Genomic DNA, 18555 nt, shown 5'->3' with positions numbered 1-18555 from the left:
GCAGCAGTTCCAGCTATCAAGTACCGATCGAGAAACGGTTCAGACAAAAAAGCTCTTTTTTCCCAAGAGTGGATCAATGTTTTGAGCTTCAGAAGGAAGAATCGTGACAAAAAGTGTCTCCTGAACAAATGCACAATGGCTGCTGCAGGTTAATAATTCAGGTGCTGAAAATGCAGGGGACGTCTTGCATATCAAGCAGAGCACGAAGGAAGCAGCCGAAGGTGGTGGCTCTGAAGGAAGGCGCCCTCCCAGCCAAATCCCTATGGAGAAAGGAGTGACTGATTGAGAGCAGTCATTTCATATGGTGCTTATCTCTGAAAGGGTGCGCGCCACCCCTCCAGCACAGAAGAGCAAAATCTGCCTGGCGAGAGGCAGCCTGGCCGGTTTTGGGAGTAGTGCAGCTGGACGGCGGGAATTCTGTTTAACCTGGAGCAAAACACAACGAAACGAGTAACGTGGCCCAAAGATCAAGACTAACCCAGGAATACGAACGAGAACTGGACTTCTCTCAAGTCTTGGGGAAATCACAGGCAACCATCATTTCATGAGAAACATCTAACTCTATTTTGTGAGCCGCCCCGAGGCTTCAGTGAATGGGGCGGCACAGCAATTTTCTAAATAAATAACTCCACCACCAAGGCACGCTCTTCAACGTGGTACCTGCACCGTTAGATGAAGGGCAACCTACAGGATCTACGATCTGGTAACAAAAACATTTAACAGTTCCCCAAAACCAGCCTCTGCTCCAAGGAACTGGAGAATGGCCAGTGTAACACCCATTTTAAAAAATGAATCCAGGGACAATACGGGAAATTGCAACCTTAATGTCTGTTCTGGGGAAAAAAGGTTGGAAGTCTTATAGAACTGAAAATTAATACACATATAGAATGACAAACCCTGCTGAAAAAGAATCAGTTTACTTTCCACTAGGTAAATTCTGTATCGGAAACATTTCAGAGTTCTTTGAGAGGGTTAATAATGACGTGGGTGAAGTGATCTAACATATATTCTTTGCTTGGACTTCTAAGATGCTTTTGACAAAGTCCCTCACTAAAGACCCCTAAGCAAACTTAGCGGTCAAACCATAACAGGAAAAGTGTGTTTATGGAAGAGTAACTGGTTAACGATCATAAACCAGAGTGTAGCAACAGGCAGCAAATTCTCTCAATGGAGGGTGCAAATTGTGGGTCCCACAGGGACTGGGATTGAGACCAATGCTTTTCAATGTACTCAGAAAATACCTGGAAACATAGAAACACAGAAACAGAGCGAGTCAGAAGGAGCCTTGTGGGCCATCTAGTCTGACGCCGGCTCTGCTCACGACATGCCCACCATGTGCATGTCCAGCCTTCTTTGAACACCCTCCTGGAATTAGGAGTGAGCAAAGAAAAAGCCAAATGTACTGATGACATCAAATTCCTTAGGGTGACTACAACAAAACAGGATTGTTATGCGCTGCAAAAGGATCTCTTCAAGCTGGGAGAGTGGGGATCAACATGGCAAAAGCAGGTCACTGCGAACAACTGGAAAGGGATGCACGTGGAGGCAGAAAAATCCCAACTGCAAGTATCAGCTGGCGGGGTCTGAGCTGACGGTGACGGATCCAGGAAGAGATCTTGGGGCTGCAGTAGCCGGACTGAAGAAAATGCCAACCGAGTGTGTGGCTGCCATGAAAAAGGCAAACTCTGTGTGAGGGATACCAAGCGAAGGAACAGAAAATAAAGCACCGCTATTATATCACTGTTACACACATCTATGGCACAACCCCATTTGGAAAATTATACAGAGCTCTGGTCACCAGAGCTGAAGAAAGGAAAACTGCTGACAGAGGTAAGAAAAATGCGAGACTGGAGCAATTCTCCTATAAAGCAAGAATGTAACATCCGGGATGCTTTAAGTCAGGAGAAAAGGGAAGGGGGGGCTTGATGGAGGTGCACAAGCTCAGAGAAAGTGACAGAACGCCAATTTCCTCCCTGTCTCATAATGCTCAGACCCAAAGGGGTCATCCCATGAAGCTGAGCTTCGGGACAGATGAAAGTGCTTCTTCGCACACAGCTAAATTAAGCTATGGGATTCTCTACTACAAGTGCTGTGACGGCCACCAAATTGGTGGGCAGTTTTGAAAGAGGATTAGAAAAATTCATGGAAAGTGCTATCAATGGCCATCAGTCCTGATGGATGCCCGCTAGCTACTACAGTGTCAGAGGCAGTGTACCTGGGCACACCTGAGGCCGTGGACCATGACACGTGGCCCTCCTGCCCTATCGGAGGACTTCCCACTGGAGCACCTGCCTGGCACTCTGCAGACAGAATGCTGGACGAGATGGGCCTTCAGTCTGAATCTTGTGGCGCTCTCCCTCGCTGTCTGTTCCTGGCTTCCCACTTGCTTTCCAGCCCACACTTAGCTAAGGAATGGAAAACAGGGAAAGGGGGTGGGAAAAGGAAGGGAAGTCTTCCAGCTGGAGCTGAACAGAAAGCGCTGCCGAAAGCAGAGGCAGTGCAGGGATGCGTCAGGTCCTTCCTCCAGAAGCAGGAAGGAGTCGCTACGCCAGCCAGATGTTCTCGTTCACTAAGAGAGAATTCTCTGCAGACTTAATGGCAATATCGAAAGCACAGGGATAAATAAGTTATTTTCTTACACATTGATTCTCTTTCCCTCCCTTCTCCTCCCCTTTTCTTTGCTGTCAAGTTATCTGACCTCTGCTTGATAATCTCATTTCCTGAAAAATCAAAATACCGGAGATTTAAGCTTCCTAGAGTGTTAATTGTGACCTTGCTCCATTGCTAATCAAAAAATTGGATGTTTTGCATGAAAATGCTGCTCTAATTAATTCTCAGTCATAAAGCGCCCTGGTTTTAATAACCCCTTCTTGATTGGATAGCCTTTGAAGAGACGGTGGCTGCTAATCCGCTAAACCAGAAAAACCACACGCAGAGGAAATAATAAGTGTGCTTATAAGGTCTGAATGAGATGATTGCATTAACACAGTCAAAACGAAGAAGAGGAGTGACGGCTCAGCACCAACCTCAAATCAGGCTCCAGTTCTGACAGAGGGGAAACGGAAGACACCTGATGGAACGCGAGGTCCCTTCACTGCGTTCCACAAGGCAGAAGTGGCGCTTCATTCCAAATTGTCCTGCCATTTTTGGGTTCCTTTTCACAAGGAGGGAAGGTCCACCTGTCACGATTCCTCTTTTTAAATGAGACAAGAAAGCTTCCCGTCCTTCCTTCTTTCCCCTGCTCGTATCACCTCTGAATGACAAGACATTATCCGATGCAACTCTAACGAGTGTTGAGCTACATTTTCATTACTCCAGATGTCAAGTTAAGTTTGTGTCACCAGACAACACAGATGGTCTACCGAGGCAGTGTTTTTCTTGCTTGTGGATGCTTGATGACTGCATATTGCACAAACCGCGGTGGACCGTGTCTCGGTGAATAGGCGGGTGCTGCTGGGAACTCCTTCTCCCCAACTGTGAGCCATAGGATCCATAAATTCAGTCTGTCCAGGACTGTGGCATTGGACTGTACCCCAGAAAATGCAAGGGGGTCAATGTCTAGGTGTTCTTCAAAATTCCTGGAACATAAAGAAAGCTAGTATAACAGTTACTAGACAGAGGTGGGGGCAGAATGTTGAACACCAAGAAGAGACCCCGTCATTCTGTTCCTTGCTCTTGAAGACAGCCACAGTTAAGAGAAACTTGCAATCATCTGCCAGAGCTTTGAAAGATAAATATTGAAGGAAAGCTGTAAGCTGCTTCCCTTGCACCGTGCAGAGGTTCCTGGATTTTCTTGACCTGCACATGCGGTTCCTTCACAGATTTGGTTGGCAAACTGAGAACACGGTTTCAGTGGGAAACTCGGCTAGCCCCTCCAGTGACTCCCGTCAGAAGGATCACTGGGTGCATTTAATAGGCACTGCAACCCACACTTTGACCAAAAGATGCAACTTGCTAGAAAAACGGATCTGTCGCATTTCTCCTCTGGCAAGTTGATTCCATTTTCACATGAAACACTCCACAAAAAGGATAGGAGTTATCACCGGGGATTCTTCTCCTGTGAAGGCAAGCTGTGTGCACAGCGTGCATTGAACGATTCCGATTACTCAAATCTTGATGAACCAAACTCACCAGTGATGCCTGGCCGATCTAAAAGTCGACCAAAGTCCAAAACCGAAACTGAAACCCAGCAATGGGTAACTAAATATCATCACAACAGCCCCACTTTATTTCTGCAATATTCCAGATGTTTAAAACAAATATTTCATTAATATTCCACTTTTCTTCTCTCTTGCAAGGGACCCACAGCAGCTTACATGGTCCACCTCCTATCCATGTTTTTCTGCACAACCACCCTCCGAGGTAGGGTAGGCTGGGGGTCACTGACTAGCCCAGAGTCACCCAGGGAGCTCCATGGCCAAGTGGGGACCAGAAGGTGGACCTCCCAAGTCCCACTCCAACATGGTAACCACCACGTCACACAGATGTTTCTCCAGGCAATTGGAACTGGGGAGGCGGCACTCTGGGTTACCTTAGTGCTGACCCTCGAACTTGCTCACCAGCCCCTCTCCTCCCTGTGCTCCATGCCAGGCGTTGGCAACCCGTGCTAGGTGGGAGGGTGCCTTGCCCACCACCCCAGCCGTGGCTCAGACTCCACCCCACTCTCCCCGTGGTGACAGCAGGCGCGTTGGGCCTCTCTCGGTGCAAAGGCCAAGCTCCATCCCCACAGGAATCCGAAGAGGCTCTGCAAACTGCTGGGGAAGCTCCAGGAGGCGGATGAGGCCTGCAAGTCACAGTTCCCCTTCCGTGCCACACACTGCCCATGTGCAGTAAATGCGCTAAGCATCACTCATCAAGCAAGCCTCCAATAAATTCCATGTTGTGCGCACCCAGGTATCTGCAGATGTGAGAGGTGGGGCCCAGCATGTTGTAGCCTTCACAGCCTGCAAATTTAACAAGTGTGTGTTGGAAAGGCAGGTGCGCCAACGACTAGTGAGTCCTCTCCAGGGTATGCATCCGACACCACAGCTCTGTCTCCTAGAAGGCCTCCTGAAAAGCGGCTGCTTGCTCAGGCGTTCCCTGACTTCCCTGACACCAAACTCTTTTGGTTGCAATGTTTTAAAGGCATTTATTGCTCTATGCTGGTTTGATAGGGGTTTTTAAATGGGACTGGATGTGTTTTTATGTAAACTGCTTGGAAAGCATGAGATCTGAGGCAGCGTAGAAGCCGCTAAAATAAAAGCAGACAAGAAAGCACACGACGCAGCACAACCCAACATGATGCGCAAATCAACCTGTGCGGAATGAGGAGACCCTCCTCACCATGCTTCTCCCAAGATGCCACGCCAGCGGGTCTTGCACCTTTATCGAACTGGAATGCCTGCTGGCGCAGCATCTGATTGGCTATGCGGCAGCCAGCAAGGAGGAACTGTAATGCAACGAACATCACCTCCAGCAACAGTTTGCTCGGCCAGCCAGTGTGGGCGTCCCGGTGGAAACGCAGCTTCTGCAGCCCTTCTCCAAAGGCAGGAAGTGCTGGCCGGCTGGCAAAAGAGCGGCAGCGGCAGCCGCTTTTATTTATTTATTATTCAATTATTTAGGAGACTTCTATGCCGCCCCATTCGCCGAAGCCTTGGGGCGGCTCACATCCATAAATAAACTTCCATAGCTTCCCCTTCGAGTGTCGTTGGCTCCGCATTCCAGGCAGAGTCAGAATCGGCAGGAGGCATTGGTAGCAACAGTAATTAAATCCTATAGTCACTGCCACGCAAAGGGCACTTCGTTAATTACAGGAAAGGTGACGGCTGTGTGGCGCTGCTCTTTGAAGGCCATGCTGCTGGGCAGAATTGACTGAACCATTAGTGCAATGAACACGAAAGCTGTAAGAGATCTAATGGTGAATTCATCGGAACGCCACGTTTGCAATGCATGTGGGAACACGCGCACGTGCTTTTCAAGGAAGGGCCAGTGTCACACCTATCCCTGTTAGGAAGGTGCTTGGTCTGCAGACCTCCCTTTGCTCGGCATGCTAACGCATGTGCCCCGGCCACTGAGCATCACGGCCACTGTGCTTGCTCGCTGCCGTCCTTGTTACCCCCGCCGGGCCCGCTCCATTGCAACGGCTTTCAAGTTGGAGAGAACTTCACACTGGACCCCCCCCCCCCCACTCCTCCTCCATTGGGCCATGTAAATCAAAATACATATTCCGATGAGGAATCTCACTTGCGCCCTGCTCGGAAGGCTCTGCCGCCCTGCTCCCTGTTTCTGGATGTGGAGGAGGTCCAGGGCTTCATCCCTTCCCAGCACCCGCAAGCTGATCTGTTAAAGCAGAGCTGCCCAGCTGCGTCCTGTGATCACCTCCTGAGGTGTCAGAAGAGCACCCCACGCCACGTGCCTCCCCAAGTCCATCTCCCGAGCATCGGGGGCTAGTGCCTGAAAGAAAGGCGCAGGAGCTCAGGTTTGCCTGGAAGTGGCATCGCGCATGCCAGGGTGGTCCCACTGGGCTCAGTGTGGAATGGCCCTCCGTGCCTGTTCAGGGGAGCCATCCTCCACTACCTCCTCACCTCTACCGGGACACAGCCGCCACCCCGCTGAAGGCTGTGCTCCAGGAAAGCACTGGACTGGAGGGGAAGAGGAGCGGCCCGAGTGGGCGTCGCAAGCGCTGCTGGGCATAAGCACTCCCGGAAACAAGCTTGACTCACGTTAAGTGGTGGCACGGTGCAAATCGGGGCCCTGCAAGAGCAGGCGTTGGACCCGGTGGCCCCCCTGGCCCCTTCCAACTCTCCTCTTCTACGATCAACAATTCTAACCACTGGGTACAGCAACAATGCCCTGGATTCCTACAGCTGACAGTTCGCGCTTCTAAGATCGGTGGTTAAAGGCATATGCCTTCATCTATATTCATGACCCCCAGAACTTGGCTATCAGGCATGGATGTGGAAGAATCCGTACTGGGGCTGGGAATCGGATGGATCCACGCAGCTCAGCCCCCAGCCTCCAGTCCACCTCGTTGCGGCCCCGAGCCCATGCTCCTGGCAAATGCACCAAGTGTTCACAGGGCGCGCACCAGGAACTGAGCCCTCGCACTGCATGGAAGGGGCTTTCCAGTCGCACTACCTTCGTTCTGCCAGTGTCTGTGGACTTCCTCTCGGGTCAGCTCACTTTGCAAGACTGGACTGACCATGAGAGGAAGTCCGTGAACGTGAAAGGGACCCATTCCGGGGAGCTTTATTGCAACCCAGCAACAAATGCCACCCAGTGACTACAACCCTCGATACCTCGTTTCACGCACCATGTCAAGGCGCTCCACTGCATCGAGCCATCACCTTCCGCCCTCCAGCCTGCACGATGACCTGCCCACAATGTTCTGTATGACGAAAGAGAACCAGGCCATTCGTTTCTCAATAAAAGTGTCTCTTTCGGGAATTTCTAGGCCCATTTTGTGCTTCCCAACTTGTACATTCAGTCTCACACCACTGCAGCATGCTGACATGGAGCGTGCGCGCGCCATCGCCGCCACAGGTAGTGCAAGGCGCACCTCCTCAACCAAGGTCAAGGCTGGTTGGCAAAGGGTGGCCAAATGGAGAAGCAGGGAAGAAAAAGAGGGGAGGAACACAGAAGTAATTATCTCCACCACGTAAATACCTCCGAATGCACAAATAAACGGGGTTTCCTGTTTGGACAACACTCGCTCCCCTGCACGGGGCACCTCGTGGACTTTCCTGGGCTGGGGCTGTAGGTATGGGGCTGCAGCCCTATATATGGGCTCCAACAGGCATGTTCCCCCACATCTTATGCACAAGGAGGCAGCTGGACTCCTCCTCGTCTCCGCCCTCTCCTCCCAGCCTCTTCTGTGCTCTGAGTGCGGCCACAGTGTGGTGTTCCATGTGCATCAGCAAACTGTGGTTTGCCCCGAGTCAGGAAAGGGCTGGGGGAGGGGGGGGAGGGGCCATGCCCGCCCAAAGCTTCTGCGCTGGGAGTGCACAGGGCTCCAGATCCACGTTACAGCAGAGCCACCTCTTTGACAAATACACACTAAACCACACAATGGAAAAGATTGTTCAGCCAAGCCCACCATCATCCTGAAAGAAAAACTGTTGAATTCTAAATTACCAGGCTCACTTTTCTAAAAACACAGATTGAGTATATTACTGAGTATCACATTTTGAACCCTGCTCTACTTTTATACAAAGTGGAGTGCAAAAACATTTGTAATTTGGCAATATTTCTGTAATACCTTTCCTTGAAATCTGACTGGTCATGCACAGTGAGCCCAACACAAAATCATGAGGTAACTAACACATTTGAAGTTTTAGGCAGAGTTTGATTATCCATTTCAAAAGAGTTCTGATTTATTTTAGATTTATGGCTCAGTAGCCAACTGCTGTCAAAGCAAATACTATCATAATTATTATTACATCACCTTTATGTCCCACCTTTTCCCTCTTGTGAGGAATCCCAGGTGGCTTGCACGGCTCCACTTACAAGCTCCTTGTGGGGCAGGCTGGGCTGAGGGGCAGTGGCCGCCCCCACGTCCCCCTGGGGGCTTCTGGCTCCCCCACCACAATGCCGCACGGGCTCTCTTGCCTACCTTGCAGCTCTCCACTCCTGCTGTACAGCTCCCTCCTCTGCTCCCGCAGATAAGCACTCATGCTGATGGCGTGGGAAGAGGACTCAAACCTGCAGGGAGAAGCACAGTGCACCACAGGCGTTACAGGCAGACCGCAGAGTCCAGAGCTTTACTCTATGGGTGACCCAAGCCAAAGGCAGTTCCAAGAAGGCACACGACAGATATTGGCAGAAGCCCTCTGGACAAGGGAAGGGGCCTCCCAAAACCAACCAGCCTCCTCTTCTCTGTACGGCTGACAACGGCCCTGCCCTGTGAGCCATTAGAGTTACCATTTTGCAGAATTCATTCTGCATCCTGGCTCCAGCATAATGTATGTTTTACGCTGTTCCAGCATTTGTAAGCTGCTCAGAGAGCCTGCAGGTTATGGGGCAGCATAGAAATAGAATGAAATACATAATAACGTGAAGAGAAAAGCTATACTCATTTGCCCTGCTTGCATACGAAGCAGAAGGCCCGCCTTTTTATCCCGAAAGTGGAGCGGAACTCACTGAGCCCCACACTCAGCTTAGCAACCCGCAGTCCGCTCTGCTGGCTGTGGCATCCGAACGCAGACCACTCGGGGGCAGCACGGTTTGGCTGGTCGCCCGTGGGTGGGTGTGCAGTTATGTGCCAATGGCTCCACTGCCTTGCCCCCCATGCACTGGTGCTCGTGCGTGCTGCCTCCAGCAGGAGAAGCAGACCCGAATGAGGAAGCCCCGGCAGGAGGTGACTCTCTTCTCCTTGCTCCTGCTTCCATGGCGAAGACAGACCACAACCCCCCCCGGGGCAGGCAAACGTGGCTCTGCCCATTGCACAATCCTGACTCGGACATTTACCCACATCGATGTGCTGCTGTGTGTGCTGTGATGGATGAGGTGGCCAACAAAGCCAATGCTGAGATTCCTCCTGGCAGCCTGGGAGTCCAGGCCCCGGCCCTTGGTTTTCCACGGACTGAGAACAGTGCCACCGTAACAAGACAGTGGCAGTCTCCAGATCAATGGAAGTTGATGCACCTTTTAAAAAGTGTACCTACCTTGGTTCCAGCCCCTTCCCCTTATACGTATTATCCACATGGTATATAAGAAAGGAAAGGAAAGGAACAGAGCATCTAATTAAAATAGTAATGTAAAAAGCCTGATCCTAAGATGCAGTTTTCTTAGCTCAGAACTGTGGCAACTTAGCAACACAGACCCGGAGCCGGCTGGAACCGAGGGTCAGACTAGATGGCCCAGGGCACCCCTTCTGACTCGCTCCGTTTCCGTGTTTTGCAACCTTTACAATGCAGTACAAGCCTCATCCAGCTGTCATCCAAGAGCGAGCCTGAATGTCTTTTCCAGCGCACCCACAGACTAAGTGCCCCTTGATAGTTAAATCGATGCCAGACTCTGCCGGCCCCAGTGCCCCGCCATGGCAGCACTCAGACCTCACGAAAGCCTGTGAGCTGTGGGGATGCGGCCGGTTCCGCACATTCCCCTCTTGCCCTCTGGCGTGGGTGCAGGGAGGAGGCTGGAAGCTCCCATCACCTGAGGCTCAACCAGATCAGAGACGGCACAGTTCATCCGAAAAGATGACCTCTAGATAGCTGAGGCATCTCTGCTGGAACCTAAGGGTCTACATGTGACTTGTTCACAGCAATGTGTTTGTCCTTACCATTTTGGTTTCAACCTTTCTGAAGAAAGGCAAGGTTCCCCCACAGCCCCAGTCCCAGGTCCCTTTCCTTTCAGATCCCAAAGCACACATCCTTTTAGCATCTGCTGGCTGCAGTAAACTGCCCAGAGTACATGCACAGAGAGCAGTGATTCAGGTCCATTGCTCACCAGGGACCCACTGCATGAGGCAGGACTCGGAATGCCATTCCTCCTGCTGCATTTCCTGAAAAATACGGCCTGGGCCACCCGAGACTGCCTTGCAGCAGGACCCGGCCTTGGTTGGATTATTACTCAAGTGGGCAAACTAAAAAGCAGGCAGTTTACTGACAGGTGGGTGGCCCTCTAAACGGGGAAGGAGGAAGAGGAGGAGGAAGCATTTGCCTCTGTCTGATGAGACGAACACTGAGGGAAGGACAAACAGCACCATGGAGGCATGATCAAAGGTGCGCGTCTTCCAAAGGGATGAAAAATGCCTTTTCGACGGAGAAACCTCCGCGGATGCCGTGACAGCTGACAGATAATGCAGCCACGGAGCCCAGCAAGGATGGCCGCCGCCGTTGCAGTGAGAGTGATGACAAGCCTGTGAGCAGCAAGGGACATGCTATTCTCATTAAGCAATTATGCCTTACTTCGTTTTTGTCAGACGGAAGCAAGCGCGCTGAAGCAATGGCGCGGAGGTGTTAACATGCCAAGCTGCAGGGGACGGGGAGAGCCGGGGATCGCTCGGAGAGCGATAAGCCAAGCCTTCCATCTGAGGAAGGTGTTCCCGCGCGGAGGCCCTGCCCTTGGCCCCGCTGGGCAGGGCACGCCAGGCTGCTTGCCACCTCGCGCCACCGGTGAGTGTGCGGCACATCTGCCAGAAAAGGGTATTTCTTCCCAGAAATCTCCTAGGCAGGGAAAACATCCCGACTCCGTTATTTTGCCAGAGCAGAGGCAGAAGTTCGGCAAGGAAGTTTCAAGATCCCATATTCGACTTTCCCTGGCCACGTCCCCACCAATTGCTTGTCCTTTCCCAGAACACTGAGAGAACACTTCCTGGATATTACTTTTCCGGGAAAATCTGGAAATTGTAAATAATAACTAAAGCTCTTTATTTCCAATGTACAACCAAGCAAGCTGTAGCCAGCAAAGAGTCTCTGAGCATGCACAGAGTAGTTCATTGAACCTTAACTGGAAACTATTTCCAAGAACCCTCCTTTTGAGTAACCCTGGCCCCCATGCCTTGGGGAGTGTGTCTCTGGAAATGCACAAGTCTCCCAGCTGTATGCAGACCCTCTAGTTAGCTAGGCCTACTCTCCCGGTGCCATGTCATGGGGCCAAGGATCAGGCCTGGCTCCTCTCCCAGGCCCTTGCCCAGCACCCCAGACCCTCTCAGTTCCCAGCGTCTGCCTGAAGAGAGCGGCCTGGAGACGAAAGCTCCCCCTTCCGCCATCTCTGTGTCTGCAGACCTCCTTTCCCAGGCTTCACTGTCCTTATCCCAAGAGTCAGTGTCACCCCAGCCTTGCAACATGTGCCAAGAACAACTGCCGCTTTCATTCCCAGCAGATCCTGGTTCACATGTGACAGGAACCTATAGCTAACTGAAGCTTCCCGGCTGGCTTCACCACCCATGCTAAGAAAGCAGAGAAGGGCAGCAACCCGCCAGCGCACAGGTAGCACAAGGCTTGTGCAAATGCTCAGATCTGAACAGAATTTTCTGCCTCGCCTCCTCTCTACATTTTAGTCCCTTGTGTTTAGTCCCAGGAGTTTTAACTCCTGCTCCTCTTAGCTGGTGTTCACTTTCAGAATTTATAGTCCCTTTTATGGATTAAAAATAAATCACACAGGTATTTTACTGAGTGCATGTAGATAGAGGAGGTGTTTCATTCTGTACAACACTGTAAGATATATGAAGAAATTTAAACCAAGAAATGTTACTCCAAAACAGCCAATTTGCCTCCCCCTGCCCATAATTTACTAATACTTAAAGCATGGATACACCACTTTCCACTAATGTGTTGTATTCTGGTCTACTGGTCTCCAAAACATCTTGTGAGATGATCAAGCAGAGGTTAGAAATGGACGGCTGGACGAAGCCTAGAAGCCAACATAATATTTAATGACTACATCATGGCAGTGATTGGGAACATCAAAGGACAATGGGCCAAGCAGAAAATCCTGGGGTAAGTCCAAAGAACATGGCAGCACAACGAACATCACAGTTCAAGCTTTGCTCTTGTCCTTCAGTAGCTTTCTGTTGGCATTCCTGCACAAGCCTGTGTGAAAGTATTTGTCTATCAGAGGCAGAGAGCTCTGAAACAAACCTGGATTGTAGGGATGGAGTCTTGGCAGCCTCCGTTATTTCTTCAGAGAATAACAGGAAAGAGCAGTCCTGCCCTCCTCTGCAGCAGTTGCTGAGCCTAGAAGGGACACGGGGGCTGCCTACCCTTCTGGCTCTACTCGCATGTTAATGGGAAAGCAGACTGGCATTGCATTCCGGGGAAAGGACAAGTGCTAGAGTCAACCACTGGTTTTCCTCAGCCAGGATTCTACCTCCCCTGCTCCTAGAAATCCCAGGCAAGGGAGAGTTCTAGTTAACATGTGAATGGGGGACTCCACTTGGGGCATATGTCTGATTTCCACACAACAAGAGTATCTGTGGCACTCCCCATTACATTTAGACTAACAAAATACTGGTTTACTCTGAAGCACAGGGCTCTGCCGGAGACTCCTAGACTGTCTAATTGCAACGCAAAGTATAATTTGGAAAGAAAAGGTGAGCGGCTTACTTGAAGAGAGAAGTTTTGGGTCTCTGGGGTTTCTTTTTTGCAAAAAATGCTGCAAATTCCCTTCCGGAGCTGGCATAACTAAGCTGAGCCGATGGCTCTGAAGAAGTCCGTGTATTTTTCATATCCAAGTACTCCGTGAGCAGCATCTGCAGAGAAATGGAAAGAACAGTGTTTCAAGTAACCCATTCAAAAGGTTTTGTGAACAGCCTCGTGTGACCAGTAGGAGACATAGTAAAGCTAAGATATGGACACAAACAGTTTACCACCCTATAAAAGACTTGTCCACCCAAGGCCTTTGGCTTTACTGATAAAACAGGTACAGGCAGGCCCTGGCTTACGAACCAGTTTCAACCTGAGAAAAAGTGGCTGTAAGTCAAATTTGTATGCATGTTCAATCATGTAAAGTTGGCCCTCCACATCTGGAGGGGTTAGGGACACAGGACACCCGTGAAGTGGAAAAACCATGAATATCTCTAGCCCCGCTGCCCAAACTTACCCGTGCCTCCTCTTAGCAGCAAGGAAATGGTGGAGAGATTTCCCTCTCCAGATGGGTAGGGCAGGAAGGCATCTCCCTCTCTCTATGGTAATGACTATTTTCCACAGTATTTTTTAAAATTAATGGGCTTCATGGCCGTTCATTTGTAAGTACGGATTGTTGGTAAGTTGGGGACTTGTAACTCAGGGACTATCTGAAATTCCTAATCAGCCATTACTCTATAAAAGTCACTCCATGTGGAAAATTCGGAGAACTGGCTATAAATGTTGGTTGTTTCAGTAAAAGTTTCTTCTGAACTCCCAAACAAGAAAATTTATTTATTTGATTGATTGATTTCTGTCCTGCCCTATTAGCCAAAAAGGCTGTCGGAGGGAAGGGGGGTAGGCAGCAACGAAGTTTCCCCCCAGAAAACATCTGTCGCCCTTCATTTCGAGAGTGCCTGTTGTGTTGGGCAAACGTTGCACTGCCGTCTTCAGATAAGCAGCAGGGCACAGTCACTCCATGGCCCTGCATCCATCTGGCCATGACGCCTCCTTGGCACGGAGCCCTGTGGCTCGCTTTCTCTCAAACGCAAAGTCTTCACAAACCCTCATCAAAGGAGAATGCCCAAAATGTCATGGAAGGCCATGATAAGGCAGTGTAAGCCTTCTGTTGTGCTGTCGAGACGCCTTAAGGTTTAACCGACTGGTTCAGTCATTGCAATTAGCCTATCCAGTTGATGGTAAACGAGAGACGTCTGTCCGTTTGATGCTAGGCCAGTGCAGGACGAGGAGGCGAAGTAGCAGGGCAATCCACGGACACTGATCAAGAGGTTGGGGATCCTGACAACACCTGGGGCTTAGGAGAGCACAGGGCGATGACAGGGTATCGTCCTCAACCCTGCTAGGAAGCTGCCTGGCCGCGGAGAAGAACACGGTAGGAAGGTACCAGCCAAGTGAGGATCCTATTTAAACAAATTACCATAAAATAACAACCGGGCCAATGGTACTAAGCTGCTAATTAGACACAACCGAGAATTAAATAAAGATAACCTGATTGCTATCCGTAAATATCTCAATTAGAACTCCACCGCAGAGAGACTTCTAATGCATTCCTATTCCAGGGCAAGGAAAATAAGGCAAGCGGCTATTTTTCACAGCAAATTACCAACTTGCTCAGTTCACTTTTAAAGGAGGAATTGCTCTGTATCTTTCTGGTGCATGCCTACAATTTAAGTGCTCAGCGCAGCCGATAACGCAGTGTGAGAATCAGGAAGGCCTCTGAAGCTCAAAATTGCGCCAGAAAGCTGGGGCTGGCCGCAGTCAAGTGGGCAGTGAGCCGCGCCACCATGTAATGCACGGAATGGTGCTGACGCTTTCTGGAAGACCTTCTTTCTTCTTCCGAAAGAAAAAGCTTGCGCGGTGAGTCAGGAGAGAATGATATCCATTTATATGCAGCATGACTGCAATCTTCTGGGTAATGCACAACTCAGCAGGAACAAAGTAATCACCACAACGGCAATAAGAGGAGGCAAAATGATATTCATTCGCAGGAAAGCTGAAAGAGCCCCTCAGATAACAGGCCGGTGCGACTCAACGGGCTCCGGACCCAATTCATGCAAGAGGAATTGTGCACTGCGCTGCCAAAAGGGGAAGAGGCTGGCCAGACACACGGCGCTCTCCGCCTCATCCACAAGTTTCATTCCCTCTCTTCCCAGGCGTTAGTGGGACTGCCTTACTGGTCTGCTTCTGCAGGCATACAGACTTAATGAGGACAAGCCAAGCTCTAGGTGAGCTCAAGCCAAGAGCTGGGCACCCACACGGCCTGTCCCAAGTCTGGCATCTAGCATCTGAAACAAAATGGCTCGTGGGCTGGGGAAGAACACCATTCCCACCCAGCGTCTGTTTCTGGTCCTTTCCCAACATGTCTGTCAGACAAGAATGCCTCTTGTTTTCTGCGAAGCTCAAGGTGGCACTCAAGGGACTTGAATGTTAACCTGAAATGGGAAGGAGGTCACAGAAAATGTAACACAGACAGGAAGACAAGCTGGTTGGGAACAGAGTCCTTCAAAAGAAGTTTGTGTAATTAGCACCCTGCAGGACCAGCCCTACGGAGCGTTGATCGCCGACAAAGCAGCTAAAATGCAGGACATTTCTATTCTTTCTCCCCATCCTCTGTGTTTGTACCATCTCACCTGATGAAAAGCTTGGGCAGACTGGATGCATTGGTTGGTCCTAATAAAGGAAATATCCAACCATGGATTTTCTTCGGGCTGCTTTATGAAAAGTTGCTTCAAGCCCTCAACCCAACTTCATTGTCAGGTTTTGGTCCTGACCTAACAGGTTTTCCAATTGTTTTATTCTATAAAACTATATGAAATGATAAATGGTATGCATGTAATCAAAGAACAGAAGTAGGTATTCTATTTTTCAGCTAGAATTTAGCAGTCAGAGGTTGCAGTACATGCAAAGCTGCAGAATCCTATTTTTTCTGCTCGCTGATCAGGCGAGTTTGCCTGAGGAAGAAGTAAGGCTGCCAGTGTTTGGTCCTACAATGTTTAATTATTCGTTACAAAGCCATCCATCAAAATCTTTGTTAGACGTTAATCAAATGCATAAAGAGCAAGATTTATGAGTGGCTGTACAGTCTGAAGCATACCATCCATCTATAACAAGGACTTCTGACTTCCTGTTCAACAGAGGTTGAATTTAGCCATCCGTGTATTAGACACTAATGGCATACAAATCCGGACAAGACAGTGAAAAGACTTCAAGCATAATTATTTTTTCAGTTTCTGTTTTAAATCTGTGACTGTATTTTAAAACTTTGCACCACTGATAAGCTTTATCTCAGTTAAACAAACAAAAAAAATTCTACACTAGTTGTATATATTTATATTGAACATCATCATGCTGATTTTATGGCTACCACTGTCGTGAACTGCCCAAAGAGCAGCAGCTGTTGAGTAATATAGGAATGTAATAGATAAATATAAAATGCTCTTTTCCAAAACCAAAACTAAAACCCTAGTATTCCAGAGGGGGCAGCTGTTAGTCTGCAAAAATTAGAGAATGTAGCATGGTGCTTTAAAATTTAATGCCATAATTAGGAAGTGACCTAGCATAAGAGAGCTGTCCATTTTGGAGAGGCGTGATCTGGAAAGGGAAAATGCTTGGCATTTGGACAAGCGGTATTTTGCCAGGTGAACATTCAGAAACGAGCACATGTTGACAGCATGCAGATACATGCGTGAATCGATTCAGACAAGCATGTGGCTTTGAGTCCACCCAGATTTCCGCAACTCAGCGTCCTCCAAATTTGAGGGGCCACAACTCCCTTCACCCTCACGGAGTATGGATGCGCTGGCTCAGGATGATTGGCATTGCAGTCACCAGGCTGGGGAAGGCTCACGGCATAAGCAGGGGAAGGTGCAGCGCCGAAAGAGGTTCTACTGTCTTGCTTCATGTCTAGCAAGAGGCAGGAACTACTGGCAGAAGAATGTGCTCTCCCACGGTGTATGACCGTCGTCTTCCAATGATGCTCTGCAACCCACAACTGGGCTGCACCGAAGATGTAACAACAATTTGGCTGCTGCGATTTAGAGGCGTTACTTGGGAGCAGAGGCACAGCAGGGCTCCCTCATCTTCAAAGGGTATCGCTTAGGCAGAAGAGGGCACGTCCAGAAGTTTCAGCTAGACCTGCGGGAGTTCAGAAAAGCTGCGTGGACCGACACTTCCTCCCCTGCACAGAGGCTCCCCAACACCCTCGAGAGAGAAGGAAGACAGGTGCACGTGGAGTGGGGGAATTAGAGTTGGGATTAACGTGGGTTCTGAATCCAAAGGGGTTCGCAATGGACACACACAACATAGTATGAAGAAAGCTAGTTTCTGCAGCCTGTCGCATGGCTGCCTGCACGGTGCTGAGCACCACTTTGGGTGGAAAGCGGGCCATCGCTCACCTTTGTACCTTCCCCCTGCCATAAATAAATAAATATCCACAGAACGTATATATCATTTTCTTCGTAACTGTTCCCCACCCCCACAACAGAAGTTGTGAGAAGGAGAATTATTAAGCTGCCCTGAGTTCTTGGAAAGGAAAAAAGGTGGGATATTAATATAACAAATAATTAAATAGCCCTAAATGGATTAGGAGCTGGGTACCTCAGCAGCATCTGCCTTCCAATACATTCTCTTTGGGCCCAAAGAGCAGAACCTTTTTTGCTCTGGGATCAACATTTCTGCATGTCCCTTCCAAGCAGGCCCATATGAAAACCTAGATCTCGAGGCTGAACCAAATGGCTGTTTAAATTATTGTAGCACTGTTAGCCACTTTAAGTACCCCTAATCAATCAATCAATCAATCAATCAATGAATGCTTTATTTGGTCATTGACCAGCCAATAAATAAAACACAAAATTACAATTAGTTAAAAATAGGGAAATTCCAGACCGATAAAATTACAATAATTAAGATAAAGAAAATTAAAGCATTCTGGCAGAACCTAACCTTAAGTACTCCTAAGTAGAATAAAGTTTATGTCACAGAAAAAATTAGGGCACTTCCAATGTCCTAGTGGCCCCACACTTCCAAAGCAATCCCTAACAATCTGCTTCCTTTTACCTTGAACAAATTGCTTCATACCCATCCTGTCTTGTAACAATGCAAAGTAATTCACTACATTAAATTTTTGCCATTTTTGATCACTGTATAATTCGTAACTAGCAAGAAGACTGATTATAGCAAGAGAAAGTTGAGAGAAATCCAATTGTGAAACGCATTTTATTTATTTGATCACATTTATATGCTAACGCTCAACACATGTGTTTCGAGGGGAGCCCACAAGGTTAACACAAGGTCTGCGGTAACAACCCAGGCACCTAAAAATTGTCCTGTCCTTGGTCCCTTGAGGCTGGCATAGGAAGGTGATAGCAAGCTCAAGGGAAATCCAGGCAGGAAGAAAAGACCACCTTGAATAGCTTCAGATGGTCCTGATGCTTGGATCCTCTCCTACCAGCACAGCAGAACGTTGTCACAGCAGCAAGCTAAAGCCAAAGGA

At 49.2% G+C, this 18555-nt stretch overlaps 1 protein-coding gene across 7 annotated transcripts in view; it reads right to left on the bottom strand.

Moving 5' to 3' along the window:
- The window catches only part of EXOC4 (exocyst complex component 4), a 394149-nt gene that overhangs the window by 264641 nt on the left and 110953 nt on the right, over nt 1-18555 (bottom strand). For 6 of the 7 annotated variants that reach the window (XR_006414572.1, XM_044428719.1, XM_044428745.1 and 3 more), the window contains 2 exons: nt 13026-13171; nt 8591-8679 (listed from right to left, as the gene is read on the bottom strand). Coding sequence is in view for 6 of the 7 variants with exons in the window: in XM_044428719.1 (XP_044284654.1) it covers nt 8591-8679; nt 13026-13171 (235 nt within the window). In the remaining variant the exon portion in view is untranslated. Of the gene's footprint in view, nt 1-3543; nt 3579-8590; nt 8680-13025; nt 13172-18555 lie in introns of those variants that run through there. The other variant, XM_044428767.1, reaches the window with a different exon arrangement.

This window comes from Varanus komodoensis, unplaced genomic scaffold (genome assembly GCF_004798865.1).
Source record: "Varanus komodoensis strain SLA01 unplaced genomic scaffold, ASM479886v1 scaffold1, whole genome shotgun sequence".
NCBI classification, from domain to species: Eukaryota; Metazoa; Chordata; class Lepidosauria; order Squamata; family Varanidae; genus Varanus; species Varanus komodoensis.
This window is presented reverse-complemented; position numbering and strand designations above follow the sequence as displayed.